This window comes from Rissa tridactyla, chromosome 1, assembly GCF_028500815.1.
Source record: "Rissa tridactyla isolate bRisTri1 chromosome 1, bRisTri1.patW.cur.20221130, whole genome shotgun sequence".
Classification (NCBI taxonomy): Eukaryota; Metazoa; Chordata; class Aves; order Charadriiformes; family Laridae; genus Rissa; species Rissa tridactyla.
Genome location: NC_071466.1, coordinates 6,586,851 through 6,604,030, shown reverse-complemented (window position 1 = coordinate 6,604,030; position 17,180 = coordinate 6,586,851). Strand labels below are relative to the sequence as shown.

General features: G+C 41.0%; 1 protein-coding gene across 1 annotated transcript in view; it reads left to right on the top strand.

Moving 5' to 3' along the window:
• Positions 1-16,917, top strand: part of ACER3 (alkaline ceramidase 3) — a 63,995-nt gene extending 47,078 nt beyond the window's left edge. The window contains exons 7-11 of the mRNA XM_054219143.1: positions 807-865; positions 5,526-5,627; positions 8,323-8,427; positions 10,165-10,210; positions 10,445-16,917. Coding sequence (XP_054075118.1) covers positions 807-865; positions 5,526-5,627; positions 8,323-8,427; positions 10,165-10,210; positions 10,445-10,498 — 366 coding nt within the window. The 3' untranslated portion in view covers positions 10,499-16,917. The remainder of the gene's footprint in view (positions 1-806; positions 866-5,525; positions 5,628-8,322; positions 8,428-10,164; positions 10,211-10,444) is intronic.
• Positions 16,918-17,180: the final 263 nt, after the last annotated feature.

The window sequence follows — 17,180 nt, the reverse complement described above, 5'->3', positions numbered from 1 at the left end:
CTGCTGCAGTGACTCGTGCACCACTTTTCAGGCATGGCTGACCACATTTCTTTTCTTTAGTCTATACGTCTTGGAGATGATGGTATGTGGATCCCAAGCTTGTGAATAAAAAAAGGGAGTGTGATTTAAAGATCACGAGGCAGAAAATAAATTGTTACTTTGACTTTTTATATGAGTCAGGTGATTACATTCAAATTCATTAAGCCTATAGTGAGCAAGATTTTGCTTATGGATCTTTTCAGGGCATGCAGCCTTCCCACTGTATAATTAGATTGAATCCAAACAATCTGTAATAGTTGGTTTTAAATGCTGCCTGGAAAGTTTCTTCTGTACTGCTGCTCAGTGTCAGCATAGTGTATGGTCTAGTCAGGTGTTTGCTTTCAGGAAAAAAATACTAATCAAATATCAGCGAAGGAAGCAGAGCTTTCAAAAAACAGTTTTAGCTGATTCTTATGCATTCCTGGGCTAAAATGCACAGATACAGAAGAGATGATGGAAGTTACCATCTTGATTTCAGGATGCTTCCTGACTGCCATCTAGTGTTTGCTTTCTGATTCAAAAAAGTGAAACGGCATTTTTTCACAACTGACTTTTCCTATAATTGTATAAAGGCTATGGTTTATAATCATGCTTTTATTTGAAACTTTTATGGAAGACTTTCTGGAGAGGAAGTTAGAGGGGATGCTATTTTTCTGAGGCTAAGGAATAAAAATCAACAGAAGCTTCAAAAATTTCTTACTCCTGTAGTGTTTTATAAAATTCCTTGAATCCAACTGCTGAATTTTTATCTCTGTTTTTATTTCCAGATCATGTATGGAACACTAGTATCCATTATAGTTCTACGATCTGTGTATATAGTATTATGGTAAGTAACCGTTTAGTTCAGCGTTATAAGATACAACTTAATATTTGCATCTTTTTTTGGTGGGCTTGAGAAATTGGCAATGGCAGAATTTCTTTAAGTAGGTACGTAATGCTAGCTCGTGTGCTCTGCTTGCTTGAAAGGGAATGGCACATCTCCTTGCATATTTTTTTGAAGCCACTGGGATAACATTAAACAAAAACTGAGAGGTCTGCACTTAAAATCAGTGTTCACTGCCAGGTGTTCTGCTGGTGGCTTCAGCTGTTAGACTGGGACTTCAAGGGGAATGGGGTTTCTGTCTTCATATTGATGGGTAACGTGTGAAATCTATTGCTGGTGTTAAAACTCTCACGATGATGCTTGGAGAGAGGTGAACCATTGGTTAATATTTTACTTAATATTTTAATTTCCTCTTCCCTACTACGGTATCTAAAATTCAAGTGTAAAAATAATAACGCAGAAGTTTAAATGATAGTTTTCCTTGCAGTTTTGACAGGGTAGAGTTAGGTATGCTTTATAGAGATTGAAATTAAGGCTATTTATGACAAACCAAAGAATATTAGAGTTGTTAGGAGACATCGAGGAGCATTAGAATCATTAGAGCACAGACTTGTTGGGTACAAAAGAAGAAGGAGGAATTGAATCAGTACTGGAGTACGCACATACCTTTAGCTCTCAGGGTCTCAGCTGGTTGTCCCGTCCTGTCTCTCCCCTGGGAATAGCTGGTGTTCCCCTGTGTTTGGGGATTGGCCCTGAAAATTATGATTTCTGTACTGTCTTCATTCTAAACCTTCTTTTTGTTAAACTTCGTTTTGAGTTGCACACGAATCTGTTCAGGAACACAAGGAAGAATTTAACGAAAGGTGTGAATTGTCTTCCAGTTAAAATTTTGATTAATTTTCTCCAAGAAATCCCCATAGACCGTGTGTAAATGTTCACAGACTTTTATTAAGCAAGAAGAATTTAAAACTGGTAGTGTGTTTCTTGCAAATTTAGAAACCATCATCAGTTTAAATGCACTTTTCAAACCCATGAACGTGGCAATTTTAATCTTAACCTAGAGATCTTAAGTGATATTACCTTAATTCACCTCCAAGGGAAACTATGAATTGAATCAAGTTAAGCTAATTTGAATTTTGTTCTTATACAAGGATTTAGCCCAGTTCTAATGACTTAGATTACATTTCTTTCTGTCTGTGTAGCCAAACCCTTGGGCTTGCTATCTTTCCAGTTCCGCTAATTCCACACGCTTGTGCATTCTCATTATTTCTGAAGCATTTCATTGTCTCCTGTCACTATCAGTAGCACCACCGTCCTCCCTCCCAGGGTATCAGTCTTTGATTTCCTCCAGCAAAGTCTGTCTCTGAAGTTCCACCTACTTTTTCACTTCCATGTTAGAGGGTTGGAATGTATTTTCTTAATTAGCTAGATCACTTCATTGCAACATGGCACCGCAAAGACTTGTTTCCCTCTTTGGTTATATTATGGGAATATAGAAATGGGGAAGGACTCTTTATGAGGGAATGTAGCGATAGGACGAGGGGTAACAGTTTTAAGCTGAAAGAGGGGAGATTTAGTGGTGAGCCCCTGTCCCAGGTTGCCCAGAGAAGCTGTGGCTGCCCCATCCCTGGAGGGGTTCAAGGCCAGGTTGGACGGGGCTTGGAGCAACCTGGTCTGGTGGGAGGTGTCCCTGCCCAGGGCAGGGGCTTGGAACTGGATGATCTTTAAGGTCCCTTCCAACCCAAACCGTTCTCTGATTATTAAACCGGTTAGAAAGTTGGGATGGGAAGAGAAGTAGGTTTAAAATACTTCTAAATTTTAACTGAACTACTACTAATTTTAAATTAGTTCTGCTAGAGAAGCTGTGCCAACCTGAAGGTACCCTTTCTTTCCTCGAAAAGTCATCCCCAAGTACACTTTTGGATTTACTTCCTCTGCGTTGCTAGAATGTAATCTTGTCTTTCCATCAATAGTGCTAGCACTTGCCCAAGCCTGTTTCAACTTAAATACGAACACTGATTTCTGCTTATTTTGTTTCTTACTTCCTTAATATAAATTAGCTTCCTATCACTCATATTTCTTAGTACAGGCCTTGAAGCCGCTCTGAGCTTAGAGTGAAAATCTCAAAGAACAGCATGTTATTCCTTCGAGACTGCTTCCTCCTCCTATCCTCATCATTTATTGCTGTTCCTGCCCGTTTCCCCCCACACTTTTCATCTCTTTCCTGGGTCTGCTTCCTTCCCAAGATTACAACTTGGCAAATCTTGTTCTCTTTTCACAAAACATGCTCCCCATTAATAAGTGATGCCAGGCTCTCTCTCATTCCTTCACAAAACAACACCATTTATTCCCTGAACAATCCTAGCTATAATTACCTAATTACCAGCACGTATAATACACCATTTAGTGCTCTTTCATTTTCTGGGCTTGCTTATGTCTCTAGAGCACTGAGTTGGGAATATTACAGTGTAGTTTCTGCCATGTACCGCATGATGCTCTATGCATTTGTTAGACTAAACGAATAGTAATTTTGCTATTTGCTATTGGCAGTACACTTGTGAACATGTACAGCTTGTATCTTGCCTGGTGGAAGAAGCTTTACCTGTCGTGTTTTGCACGTTTTGGTTGCCAGTGCTTGCATCTCTAAAACATGCACTGTGTATAACGCAGTGGAGAAAAAGCAGCTCAGGAATGTCTTTTAACCCAGAACCTAAACTGTGTATTCGTAACACTTAAAAATAACCGTACAGTATTTCGTGGCAGCCTTTTAGGGTTGGAATTGGGGTTTGCTTTTGGACTTGTCTTATTAGCGGGAAAAGAGCAAATGCTACCACCTTCCATGTAGGAAGTTTACAATTCCATGGTCTAGCCTGAATGCAGATTGTGAGGGTAAATTTATTAATGATGCACTTTATTGCATCTGATTCCTCAGTGTGTTTCCCATATCCTAAAGAGGATTTTTTTCTTTTTCTCCCAAAGTTAAATTTGCAAGACTGGGTCCGGTCTTATTCAACATAGTCATCAGTGACCTGGATGAGGGGACATAGCGTATCCTCAGCAAGTTTGCTGATGACAAAAAACTGGGAGGAGTGGGTGACACACCAGAAGGCTGTGCCACCATACAGCGAGACCTGGACAGGCTGGAGAGTCAGGTGGAGACAAACCTTATGAAATTCAACAAGGGCAAGTGTAGGGTCCTGGACCTAGGGAGGAATAACTCCATGCATCAGTACAGATTAGGGGCTGACCTGCTGGAAAGCAGCTCTGCAGAGAGGGACCTGGGAGTCCTGGTGGACAACAAGTTGACCATGAACATTGGAACAGGCTGCCCAGGGAAGTGGTGGAATCACCATCCCTGAAGGTATTTAAAAGACAGGTGGATGTGGTGCTGAGGGACATGCTTTAGTGGTGGTTTTGTCAGTGTTAGGTTAGTGGTTGGACTCAATGATCTTAAAGGTTCCTTCCAACCTAGACATAGATTTTATGAGCCAGCAATGCACCCTTGTGGCTAAGAAGGCCAATGGTCTCCCGGGGTGCATTGAAAGGAGCATGGCAAGCAGGTCGAGGGAGGTCATTCTCCCCCTCTATTGTACCCTGGTGAGGCCGCGTCTGGAGTACTGGGTCCACTTCTGGGCTCCCCAGTTCAAGAAAGACAAGGGACTACTGGAAAGAGTCTAGGGGACTGGAGCATCTCTCTGCTGAGGAAAGGCTGAGAGCCCTGGGGCTGTTCAGCCTGGAGAAGAGCAGACTGAGAGGGGATCTCATCAATGCTCAGCAATATTTAAATGGCGGGTGGCAAGAGGATGGGGCCAGACTCTTTTCAGTGGTGCCCAGCGACAGGACAAGGGGCAACGAGCATAAACTAGACCACAGGAAATTCCATCCAACATGAGGGAAACCTTCTTTACTTGGCGGGTGCCAGAGCACTGGAACGGGCTGCCCAGAGAGGTGGTGGAGTCTCCGTCTCTGGAGACATTCCAAACCCGCCTGGACGCGTTCCTGTGCAACCTGCTTTGGGTGACCGTGCTTTGGCAGGGGGTTGGACTAGATGATCTCCAAAGGTCCCTTCCAACACTGCTATTTTGTGATTCTGTGACATTTTTCCATCCCCAATAGAACTCAACGATAAAATACAACATGAAATTACTGTTTTCTAAAACGATTCATTTGGTTAGTTGTTGGTCCTGGTGGTCTGTGTTCACAAAAGACTTCAGTCATTTTAAAAGAGCTTATTTAAACAAGTCTCCTCGTATAGGGATATCATGTATTGGAAAAGAGCCTTTTCTTTTGCGAGAGTCCTCATTTGTAACATGGCTATTTTTAAACTGAAAGATTATACGTGGGACTGAAGAATTAGTACCTTGTTGCCAACTTCAGTTTTCCCACTTACTTGTTGCATTAGGAGAGAGCGCTATTTAGGGGAACGATTAGAAGTATAGAAATAAAACATTTAAAAGACTAGTCTCGGAGAATGTGAATTCAGGAGAGAGGGGAGGAGGTAAAATACAGTACTTAAATAGATGAGACTTGAAGTTGATGGTTTTTCCTTTGGAAAAAAAATATTAAAGCAGTTTATTTGTATGTAATAGTATTTATATATGTTACATAAAAGCTGCCTTTAAAGAATCTTGAACTAAACTTTGCATTATCTCTGTCTCTCTAGGGTGTACCCATGGCTTAGAGGTCTAGGCTACACATCTTTAACTGTATTTTTAATGGGATTTTTTCTCTGGAATGTGGACAATATTTTTTGTGATAAACTGAGGTGAGTTCTTTCACTTTATGCGGGTAGCTCTTAATAGTCTTATAGCATAAAGCTTTTGGTTTTTCTGTGGTGTAGATTCAAGTCCATCTCCTGGTATGTCCAATACGCCGCCTGCAAAACATTCACAAGAGTTTTACCCAGTTTGCTCATGACTAGACTCGGGACTCAACAGTTTTTTAACTTTTTTTAATATCCATGAATAGATTTTTTTTTTTTTTAAATAAGTGATATTTCTCTTTAATGTCAATTTAAATTGAGAGAAAGCAAAGTCACTGAAGTAATTTTGAGGATGTGCAGCTTACTAAAGCCTGCTGTTCACACTTGATTTCATCTGAATGAGCTTTTTATCCTCCTTTCTTTTGGTTTCTGCTCTTGCCATTTCCCAGGAAAATATCAAAAGCAATAGTTCTGCAGGGTAAAGAAATATTGCGATGTACCTGTCACCAACAAACAGCAGCTATTTGGGCATCTCAGAAAGAAGAGTAACTCTGTGAGCCAATATGCCGTGCTTGGCTGTCATTATTAGCCTGAAGTCTTCTGGCTTAGCACTTGTAGAGGAGACCAGGAAAGGCTTCCTCTCTGTTTAATGTGTTGCCAAATGGGGTAGAAAAGGCTTGCAGACAAAGCTTGTAGGAACCCACCATCTTGTCGTATGGCTAGATATCCTGTCCGTGTAAGAAAGACCACCACTCCAACAGGTTGTTCTCTTTATTGCCTGTTCCTCTGGAACTGGACGACTGCACCTTTCTTTCGCTTGGCTGTGATGCTTGTGTTCCGCCACAAGCTGGAGGAGATGGAGAGATGGATGCCAGCATCCAGAAAATCCATTCTTGACTCTTATGCTGCTGAATCTACGGTGTGCAGAATTGTCCTAGTAGCTTGCTTTGTCAGGGTCAGATCGTGGTGTGCTGTACAGAAGTCGAGCGTTTTCCATCTGTCCCTTTTGGCTCTGTAGTCCTTGCGCTAAGTTAGGCCAATTAAAAGTTAACTCCAACAGAGTTTTCTTGAAACTTTATTAAAAAACATAGATGTGCTGAATGTAATACATAGTGCCTCATCCCTAGAAACGCTTGATACAGATGGCATAGAAAAGCTGTTTGCCAACCCAAGCGGGTGGGTATACAGTGACTTTGCAAATTTTGGCATCAGGATTCATTTTTGCAGCTGCGTCACATCACTGCTGAGATCATAACCCCTAATTCACTAAGCCGGCTGAGCTGCTGCGGGTCTGTGGGGCTTTTGAATTGTTCCTAGACTCAAAAGATCACACCAGCTGCTGAAGCCCTTTTTTTCCATCATCATTTCGCAAAGAGGAAAAAAAAAAAAAGTTAGCATATTTCCTGTGATACTTGTTTGGTTATGGTGCTGGAAAAAAACCAAATACGCTTGTTTGCTAGTTTTAACGAGATGTCTGCAGGGCCTTGAATTTCTTCAGGTGGTATTATAACTTGAACCTTTGGAGAAAATATATTCCAGTTCCTTGTAGGTTTTTATTGTCTAAAGATCTAACTTGTGATTCATCCACCTACCTTTTTTTTTTGTGGTGGTTGTTTTAATGTCCAAAAGTGTATTTTGGTTCCGTTTTTGGTTTTCCGTATTTCATTAAATTTGGAGCTTATTTAAAATAAAATAAAAAAATAATAAATCTATAGCACTCGGCTTCCCTGGTTCCAGGCGCTTTTGAATTTGAGCTTTGAGATTTCCTGCCATCTAAAGGTTCAGAGGCTGTGCCGGGGTGACAGTCTGTGTGTTTCACTGTGTCGCTCCCAGACTGACTGAATCACAGCTCTCTGTTCGTATTTGTCACTGAGCAGCTCTGGAAACTAAGCAGTAGCTCAGGGATTAGCAGTTAGTCAGGGGGACTGAACGCTATAACATCAAGCAGTAAATAAGTATTACAGAAGCTGCAGATTTTTCTTCCTTAACACCTGCGATCTTTGTTTTCCCTTTTTTTGTTTTGACCGAATGTGAAATGAAAGTCAAAAAAAGAAGACAGGCAGATGCAAACATTTGCTCCACCATCAACCAAAACAAGCGTTATCTGCAGAAGCCTAGTGAGCAGGAGAAATCAGGGCAATGTGGTTCCGTCCCTTTCTTTATTTCCGTCCCTTAGCGTCTTGCCAAGCAGCTCACCTACCAGACCTATGCAAAATAACAAAGCGTGTTGGTGGAGTATTTCGGACCCTCCACTTTTATTGTGTCCTCACTAGACACCCGTTTTGTCCCTGTTTTAGAGTACAACAGAGAAAGGCAAGCTAAGCTTCCATGGAGCTGGAGGATAGGCAGTGCGATCTCTAAACATAAAGTGGTGGCGTCTGATGGATCCCGTTTCCTCTCTCTGACCTTAAACTCAGCATTTCATCCTACGGACAGTTGTTCATTGAGTTTTGGGGAGGAGAATTGGAACTCATTTGGGATTGTGGGATGCCATAAATATATTACCTGAAATTTGAGTCCAGAAAGAACTGATCACTCATTGTATGAAGAAGTGTGTGCTTCCTTTAACTGTGCAAGAAAGCCAGTTTGCTAATATCTTTCTATACTCACCTCCTGAAAGCCTGACTACGTGAAGCCTCGCTCGTGAAGCACGTGCCCGAGATGGTGAAACAGTAATGTGGGATCTGACAGTCAAGCACTGCGATTTGAGATTGCGTAGCTTGAAAAAAAAAAACACATTTCATGGTGTTTCTTACAGAGCACTACGAGAGAAGATGCCTCCTGTTGTGGGGGCTGTGACACAGTTTCACGCATGGTGGCATATTCTTACAGGCCTGGGCTCTTACCTTCATATCCTGCTAAGGTAGGAAATGTTTTCTAAACTGGATGTCTTAGGAGTTTTCCCAGGTTCAGGTTTACTTCAAAATGTTTTATCAGCCAGAAGAGCAGGAAAATGACTTGTTACTAAGCTGGTGAGAGTTTTTCTTCCCTCTTTGCAACTGGTCTAAAAACTCTGTAATTTATATTTTTCAAAATGTAATCATTACTCCTTAAATAGTTATGGTTCTTCTGGACAATGCAATTCAGAAATGGGAACCCCCTGTAGCAGTTAAACGGCAAAACTATTTGACAGATTATTAATTTCAAAATCTAAACTATTCATACCTTTCCGTTCTTGAGCAGCAATCCTGAAGTACTTAAACATGGTCAATTTTAGAAGCATAACTAATCTTTTTGATAGGCACTGCCGCTCCTGAAAACTAGCAGGCATCATGCTATAGAGCAGGAGGGTGACAGCTGAAGTGGTTGGAGCAGAGATGTTCCAAGAAGTGCAGGATACTGGTTTTAGAAAGAGACAGACTTAAACCAGGCCCTCAGTTTGCAAGTCTGCAGCCGGCAGATTTTTGTCTCTGTTTTTGCTCCATACCACCATCTAGCGGAATCAGGAACAAAAATTGAATTTAAGTTGGGATCTGAAGAATTTCTGTAGTTGGTTCATTATGTAATGAAATAAATGTTTTACCACGTAGTCATAAGAGAATGTCTGTTTAACAGACACATTCTATGTAGTTGAGAAAACTTGATTAAATATTACTTTTTTTCTACATCGAACATAATATTCTCCTTTTTTGTCAGATGTTAAAATAGCTAGTAAAAGGAAAATGCAAGGAAAATAAGCACATTTCCAGTAGCTATTCTGATAGCTTTTTTTAGATAAACATATATGCATATATGTACATATATATACACATGGATGTGTGTTTATATGTACCTGCATATATATGTGTGTATATAAAATATGTCGTGATATGTGGAAAACAGCTGCTCCCTTTTGGCTGACAGGTTGTCTGCTGCCCTAAACAGCTTGAGATAATCGTCTGAAGAAAATTCCTTACAGAAAGCAAGCTGATGCAGACAGTTTGGAGAGCATAGGGAAGGCTTTTCCAGCATGCTGCACAGAGAAAAGAATTTGGGTTTGCGTCCTCTAACCCTTGGGGAATGTGCAGATGCCTGACTTATCTGTCCTACCCCAATCAACTACATACTTTCCCTGCAGTAGTTTCCCTAGGATTTTCTCAGCCACACAGTGGCATCACCTATGTCTGCTTAAAAAAGTGAGGTCACACATAGGAAAACAGCTACTGAGGGGAGAGGGTTGTATTAAGAACAGAAATGAGATACAGAATCAAGCTGTGCTGCTCCCCACCCCCCCTTTACATCCGCTAGTTTGTGATACACTGATTTACTTTCGTCCTTCCAAAATGACAGGCTCTAGTCCCAGTTTAGTCTTTTCCATAGGGAAGAGAGAACGTCCTTCTCCGAGTTTCTCTCTTTGCCCCCGCATAGGTGATGGTGTAGATTAGCAAACTAATCATGGTCTAGCACAGAGGGATTTACTGTAGCCTAATGTCTCCTACTTTGCGTAAATCTAGGCAGAATGGGTAGCTCTGCAATCACAGAAGCGATTCTTTTCTAGTTGGAAAATAAAACTGGGATTAGTACATCATTATTATTATTATTATTATTCTATGATTCTGTGATTATTTTATATGCTGTCTTACATGGGAAATTTTAAGCACGTTTTTCTCCTTTTCCTCAGTTTATACACAAGGACGCTTTTCCTGAAGCACAGGCCGAAGGTGAAGGTAAGCGAGCAATATTTTGTGTCTGTTAATGCACTGCAGCGTTGGGATATCTTGTGCTTTGAGCTTGCATTGGGGCTCACTGATTCTGCCTCTTAGGGTACTGTCTTTGATTTCTCCTCATATCCCAAGAAATGCGCTTGAAATCGTGGTTAACGGTGTTTGGTTTCTGTTCCAAGAGGCATAATATTCCAGGAAATCTTTTCTTTTTTCCTATTTTTTTTTTCTTTTTAACAGTTTGTTTTTGGAATATGGCCTGTTCTTCTTGTGGAGCCGCCCAAAAAGCTTTGACGGAGACCTGGGAAGTCCCCTGCGATCACTTTGCCTGGGTGAATAAAGCGATTCAACACTTAACTGTGGCTGAAGTGTCAAAATTCTGGATCAATTCAAGAACCATTGCTATAAAAGGACTTCTCTGTGTTACTAGGCCAGCTGGCCGGAACAGAGCAAAGAGTTGGCACACTAGGGAAATAATGTTTAGTACAGCTTTATTCTAAGTTGTTAAAACAAAGTTTAAGACACAATATTTTTATGTATATATTGTATAGCTGATGATACTGAGCTAATATTTCGTGCTGGTCACAGAAAACTAACCATTTTGGAAGTGGATTGCATACGTTTTTCATTCAGTTGTTGTTCTTTCTGTGGTTTAAACTAATATTAGTAACTGAATGACAAAACCAGGCCATGGACGGCCAAGCTAAGCATTTGTGTGGCCTATAGTGAACTGAATGCTTAACCTGAACTACTTTAATCTTGCACTTTTATACAATTAATGAAGTATGTAATGGTTGATTTAGGGCTTTATCCTCTCTTGCTTTTCCACAGCCTCCTTTGCAATTTATACTTTAAGCAAAACGGTTGGGAAACCTGTGCCGTGTAGTTCATTTTGTACCATTTTCCCTTTAGTCCAACTGAGGTGCATCGTGGAGGATGTTCCAGGGTGTGACCAGCAGAAGACACTTAAGATGGTGAAGCATTATAGGCACTCTTGTTTGTGTGTGGAAACTGAATTCCTAATTTGTTTGACCTGGATCCATCAGACTGCAGAGTGACTGTATAAACACAAGAAACACTTTTTTTTTTTGTTGGTTTTTTTTATAATTATTATTTACGTGCCTCCTTTTTCTATCCCTACTTTTTACTCCCCGTGTCCCATTCATACTACAGATTGACAAACACCGTAGATGTGTGCTACTTCAGCTTGGAATTCATCTCTTTCCCTTATTTTATAAGTCTTAAATATTGGTCTGATTTTCAGAAGCATCTTCTTATTCAGAAATATTGAAGAAAGAGTAAAGAACAAGATTGATGCTGAGGATATAATTGGCAACACTTTGATTGTTTGCTCTTAATTTGTCCATTATGCTGTTACTCTGCGGAAAGTTGACCACCTTTTTAAAACCAAACTTTGGGGATTAAATGGGGGGGACAAACCCTCTGATTCCTGCAATTATCTACCCAGCTGATGAAAGTTAGTAAGTAAGCATAAAGAAAACATTGAACTAACACAGTTTTTTCACAATATACCTCATATTGGAGGCTGTGGGTTTGACTCTTCAGATCTTGGGGCAACTAACGGAGTCTGTCTCTGGGCCTCCATGCTGCCATGCTATGCAATTTTTGCCTGCTTTTGATGCCCTGAGGGATTTATCCTTCTTGCCATGAAGGAAAAAAAAAAAAAGGGGGGGGGGAAATGCTCAGACTGATTGGAAATCCCATTCTGTATTGATTTAAAATGTGCTCACGCAGCAAGGCACAGTAATGTAGCTTTATAGCTGTCTCCCAGATCACAAAGTCCTGGCTAGTGTAAAATTCCTTACTCTGACTGCTGAAAAAGTCAGACTGCGATGTGTACTGTACAATCAACAGTGACTAAAATAGTCTCCTCCCTTTAATACCTTTTTTTTTTTTCCTTGTTTGCAGCTTAGTTGCATTGTCCGTCTCCATCAGTAGCACACCTACTGATGTGAATCCCCAAATAAAATCCTGGCTTTTGTTACGTGACTGACCCTGGGCTCTTGGGATCAAATAGACCCAAACTCAGGGTTAGAAAAAGTTACTTAACCTTGAGTGACTTCAGTGAGGTTTAAGCACGTGCTGATAGCGGTGCATTTCAACCTGAAATCAGCAAGCCGCTATAAAGATTCTTGAATGAGAATTTTAAAACAGATTTGTTATCAATAGGCTCCAGGTCCATAGATAGGTCAGCGCCTGTGTTGGGAAATCTGAGTGATCTTCAGACTGAAAGACATTGGAATAACTAGCATAGAGGGCGGAAAATGCTGTCTTGGATCAAGTGTCTTTAATTAGCCAGACGGTATATTTATTTTTTTTTTTTTTGTAAAGAGATTTGAGAACTGTTTTAAAAATGTAGCTTAAAAATAAGTGCCTGCCTATTCATCTCCAGGCTCTCACAAATATGCTTCTTTACACTGTATCTGATTTTCTTACTAATATGTTTACATGTTTTCATAAGTTAGGGAAAGAGTCCCATAACAGGAGCAATGCAGCAACCAGATCTATCCACAGTCACTTGTGACATCTGCTAGGTATGGTATTATTTTTAAGAAAACGAACAAAACCTTTACCTTAGTGGCCTTGGGTTTTGTTACTGGAGGATCTGGGGGGCTGTGTTTGGTTTCCCTGTAATTGCAGGAACCAGACTGTGCTGAAAAGCCACTTTCTTATTGATAAGGCATCTCTACAATGGTAAATTTTAAAGAAATTTATTGATTCTCCTACACATTATTGATTCTCCTACACATTTGCAACTGGGAAGTGTATGTTTTTTTCAGATCTTGTTGAATTAAATTGTCAGGGTTAAAAAAAAAAAAGGTAGAAAAGCTCATTTTAATTTTGTGCCGCTGTTACTTTTTCATTCACACATCGTTTGTCACTGATGTTTTTATCTTTAAAAAGATGAGGCACGTTGGCTTCTTCTTTCATTCCAAACGACCCAAAACATGCACACCTCTGCCACCCTTCTAGCAGCCTTTCTTTCAGGTCATGTTAGACCCTGAAGAATGTAATTTATGTGTGTATCCTTCTAAGCATAAATAATGTAAAATGATGGGTGCTTCGGTTTCACTGCCTTACTGATCTCGTGAGTGATACTGAAAAAGGCGAGCCAGTTTGAACTGCGTGCCACTGAAATTCAGACTGCCTTTTCTAGTGCCTGGAAAGACATACATCCGTAACGCCTGTAGTGTGTTAAATGTCTGTTAAATTGCTTTTTATTTATATCGCTTGTATGACGTGATGATTTTTTTTTTCTACAAACCTTAGGGCAGCATATCCCAAACTTTTCTTGCACTACATCTTATAAAGTGGGTCATCTTTGATCCTATTTTTTGAGTAGGATTCAGACAGCAGCTACTTTAAAGGGAATTAGGGAAGCAGCAGGTGTTGTTTCATAGGAATCCTACAGGATGCGTTGGACAGACTTGATCGCAATGAACTCTTTAACATCCATGAAGAACCAGGAAATCTGCCACCTTACGACCGTCAGCTTGGCACAGATCAGCACCAAGTAGTTCTGCGGGCCGTGAGCTGAAAAATTCTTCCTTGGAAAGAAAAGAAAAACCTCAAAATTATTCTCCCAGCACAGATCAACACTGTACCTTATGCCGGGAATCTAGATTTTCTGGGTACAGCTCCAGAACTGAAGATATGATAAAGAGAAATCTGCCAGCAGGACGAATCTCGTCCGTGTTTTGAAGGCAGCGGTGTTAGCTAGCAGTATTAGTCATCTCCGGACTTTATTTTAATGCTTTTTCTTTTAGCACGAGGAAGATGTGCTACCCGCAAGTGTTTAGAAGACAACCCGTCAGTCAGAGTTGGAATATGCAGTCTATCACTTGCCGATCTACCTCTGTCGTGTGTTGTATGATACCTGCGCCCTTAATTCTGGCTGCCTGAATGTGCAGCCGGACTTAGACCGTGCAGCCCCCGAGGCTGACAACAGTATTGTATTGATCTGGGGCTGACTGTTCGCTCCCCGAAAAACACCCTGACTTGTTCGGTGTCTGTCACTCTTAGGCTGTGCTCAGTCTGCGTGCAGAAGGCCGGCTGCTTTAGAAAGAGAGACAAGTAGGAGGATTTGAATTCGGACGGGTGAAGTGAAACCTTTTTGACAATTAATTCACGTTAAAGCTAAGGTGCAAACTTGTTTTGCATGATTTTGGAAGAGATGCGACGGAAAACACTGTTTTATGTGTAGTTTTAGTTCTCTTAATCTATCATGCTGTCTTGTTTGGCTGAAGAGAAATTGCATGACTTGCAATGCAGTTGATTCTTTCGGCTGTAGCGCATTTGCTTCCGACACCTGGTTTTGAACAGCTGAATGAGATTTTTCAGCTAACTCCTGTTCCTTCAGCAGCAGAAAATCCTCCCAGTATCACGAGTGTTTCTCACAGTCACTACCACCTTGTTCAGTCTGCGTTCAAGAATTTTGGTAATACCTGTTATTGTAGACCTGTTTTTCTCTGCGGCTATATTTTGGGCATTTGATAGGAAGTGGTGAAACAATTCAATACAACACTCCTCAGTGGAAGCTGAGCTCTAAGGAAGCAGCACTGCTGTTTTCTGCAGTAGACCTCGGAATCCATGAACACACCTTAATTTTGGCGGAACGTTTCCCCCATAATTTAAATTAATATATTCAGGTAAAACAGGTGGTTTACTTTAAAGAAACCCCATCTGCACTATATAAGGAGGCGGTGGGAGGCTTTAACTGCAAAGTACTGTTTAACTGCGAGACTTGAGTATGAAGAGGGATAAATGACAGAGTCTTTATTACCCGTGAGAAGTGAAAAGCCAGAAGGAGATTAAGAAATCTTACATGGAAAGAGAAAAACAAAAGATTAAGCACAAAATCCCGTAGTATTACATCAGCCACCCGCCTGATGACTGCACTTTAGATACGTAACAAGCTTGAATGTTTTGCTATTTACGCGTTTAACTTTGCATCCCAACTCTGCACTCTTCAGCATAGAAGCGATGTAGTCTCTGTTACATTGGGTTCATTGCATATTACTTCGCTGCTGTTTTATGAGGATGGAACGTGACACAGATTGTTTCATCCATGAATGAATACATTTCTTATCCATCTGGAACATCCTCTGCCAGCTTTGTTTAAGAGCCCATAATGTAACTACAGAGAATATACTGTAGAAGTATGAAGTTCAGTTTGGGGCTTCTTTGTTCGGTTTCTCGCTCATGACTGCCTACGGCTGCCAAGTGCCTCATCTCTTTTCTCGCAAGTCTTTTCTGGGAGCTGAGGCTCTGTTTCCTACTGGGGGCCGTAAGACAAGGAGGTCCTTGGTAGGTGGGAGGTGGGTTTGATTTTTTTGTTAAAATTTCTCCTGCTGCAGGAGTCACTTTACAGAGACGTAGTTATCTAGTACGTGGCTGCCTCTGCTTGGCTCAGACTTGAGCCTGGCTACCCCCTATCCCTGCTGCTGTTGCATCTTAGCAGATTTTGAAAGCTGGTGGAGGGATTTAGCCCCACAGCTGGTGTTTATTTTGAATGAATGTAGTTCGATGACAGGCAGTGTGAGGGCGCAGCAAGCAAGCACTTTATGCACTGCCCCGTTACTGGAGCTCCCAGACAGATGTTCCAAAGAGGACGGGATATGGGGCTTCACGTGTACAATTTTGGGGGCAGGGTTGATGTCTGAACCTCTTACTTTACTTTAGAAGTCTCCCTTTTTACCTGTTGAAAGTGGTTAGGTTTGATTAGGCATGTAATTGCAGATTTAAAAAGACCCAAGTTCAGAATCCAGCTAATGCAAGACCTTAAACCGGTGCCTGCCAATTTTTTATTTTGCACATATTTCACACGAGTTGAATCTGCCTGATGCTTAGAGCAGATTGCTGAGATTTTAAAAATGCAAAGATAAAGGGTCTTTTCATTATTTGTCCTTCATCACCAAAATGCAGGAAGAGCTGTAAGCACAATCTCAGATCCAGCCTTTTCCCCAAAGCCCTGGAATATATATGTATATGTTTCTCCAAAGCCAATGTTGAATAGAGATGGGCTTTCACACTGCTCATAGCAAATCGTGTACCAAAATGTTTTCTAAATTAAAGCCTTGGTCAGTCGCTGCAGAAGAATGTCGGTTGTGTATATTATTGCTCCCTGGATTTTGGAAGAGAGAGTTTCAAGCAGCATAAGCAGTAGTTACTCCTTAGACTGAACAGGAACTGTTTTTTCTCTTGATCTTCCAAATTGATGTTGACTATCTGATGTTGACTATTGAACTCAGCTTAATGCACTGATGATGTTTACTGTCTTAGCAAATAACATCTGTCCACCTGTAATGGACATGAAATACCCCGTGCGTTACGTGACCAAACTTTCTAACATTGACACTATTAGTTCTAATGTAATGCTATTATTTTTTTTCCTGAAATTCAGTAGATTGTTTCAGATCGATAACTACACTGTGACAGATGAATAGCAGTTGACCTGTAAAACACAGCTGCATTGAGCAATGTTTATTGACAATTTTGATATATTGAACTGATTCTTCATACCAAACCAGCTGGTAACTAACATTAGGCTTATACGTATCAGCGTATCTCGGTTTGCAAAGCACAGTAGCTTTGAAATATTTAATGTATTTCATTTGTTACTCATGCTGCAGTCAAGCACTAATTTGTGTCTTTATATTTCGAATTATTAAAGATTTTTGTTTTAAATATAACTTTTCCCGGGTGTTTCTTGGCTCTTGTGTTGCAGAGGGTTGGCCGGTTCGTCTTGATGCTGCTCGGCAGACGGGTGGTCTTGGCTCGTGGGTGCACAAGTAGAACAGCGGGGTTTGTGTGACCTGCGTTGATGGGGGAAGCCGCCTGCCTGCAGCTACGACAGTCGGAGCCCCCGTGGTAGAAGCACAAAGCTTGGTCGTCTTGCCTTCTTGCCTGCAGCCATCCAAGCAGTGCTTTAAAATGAAGGGAGATGTGATTGCGT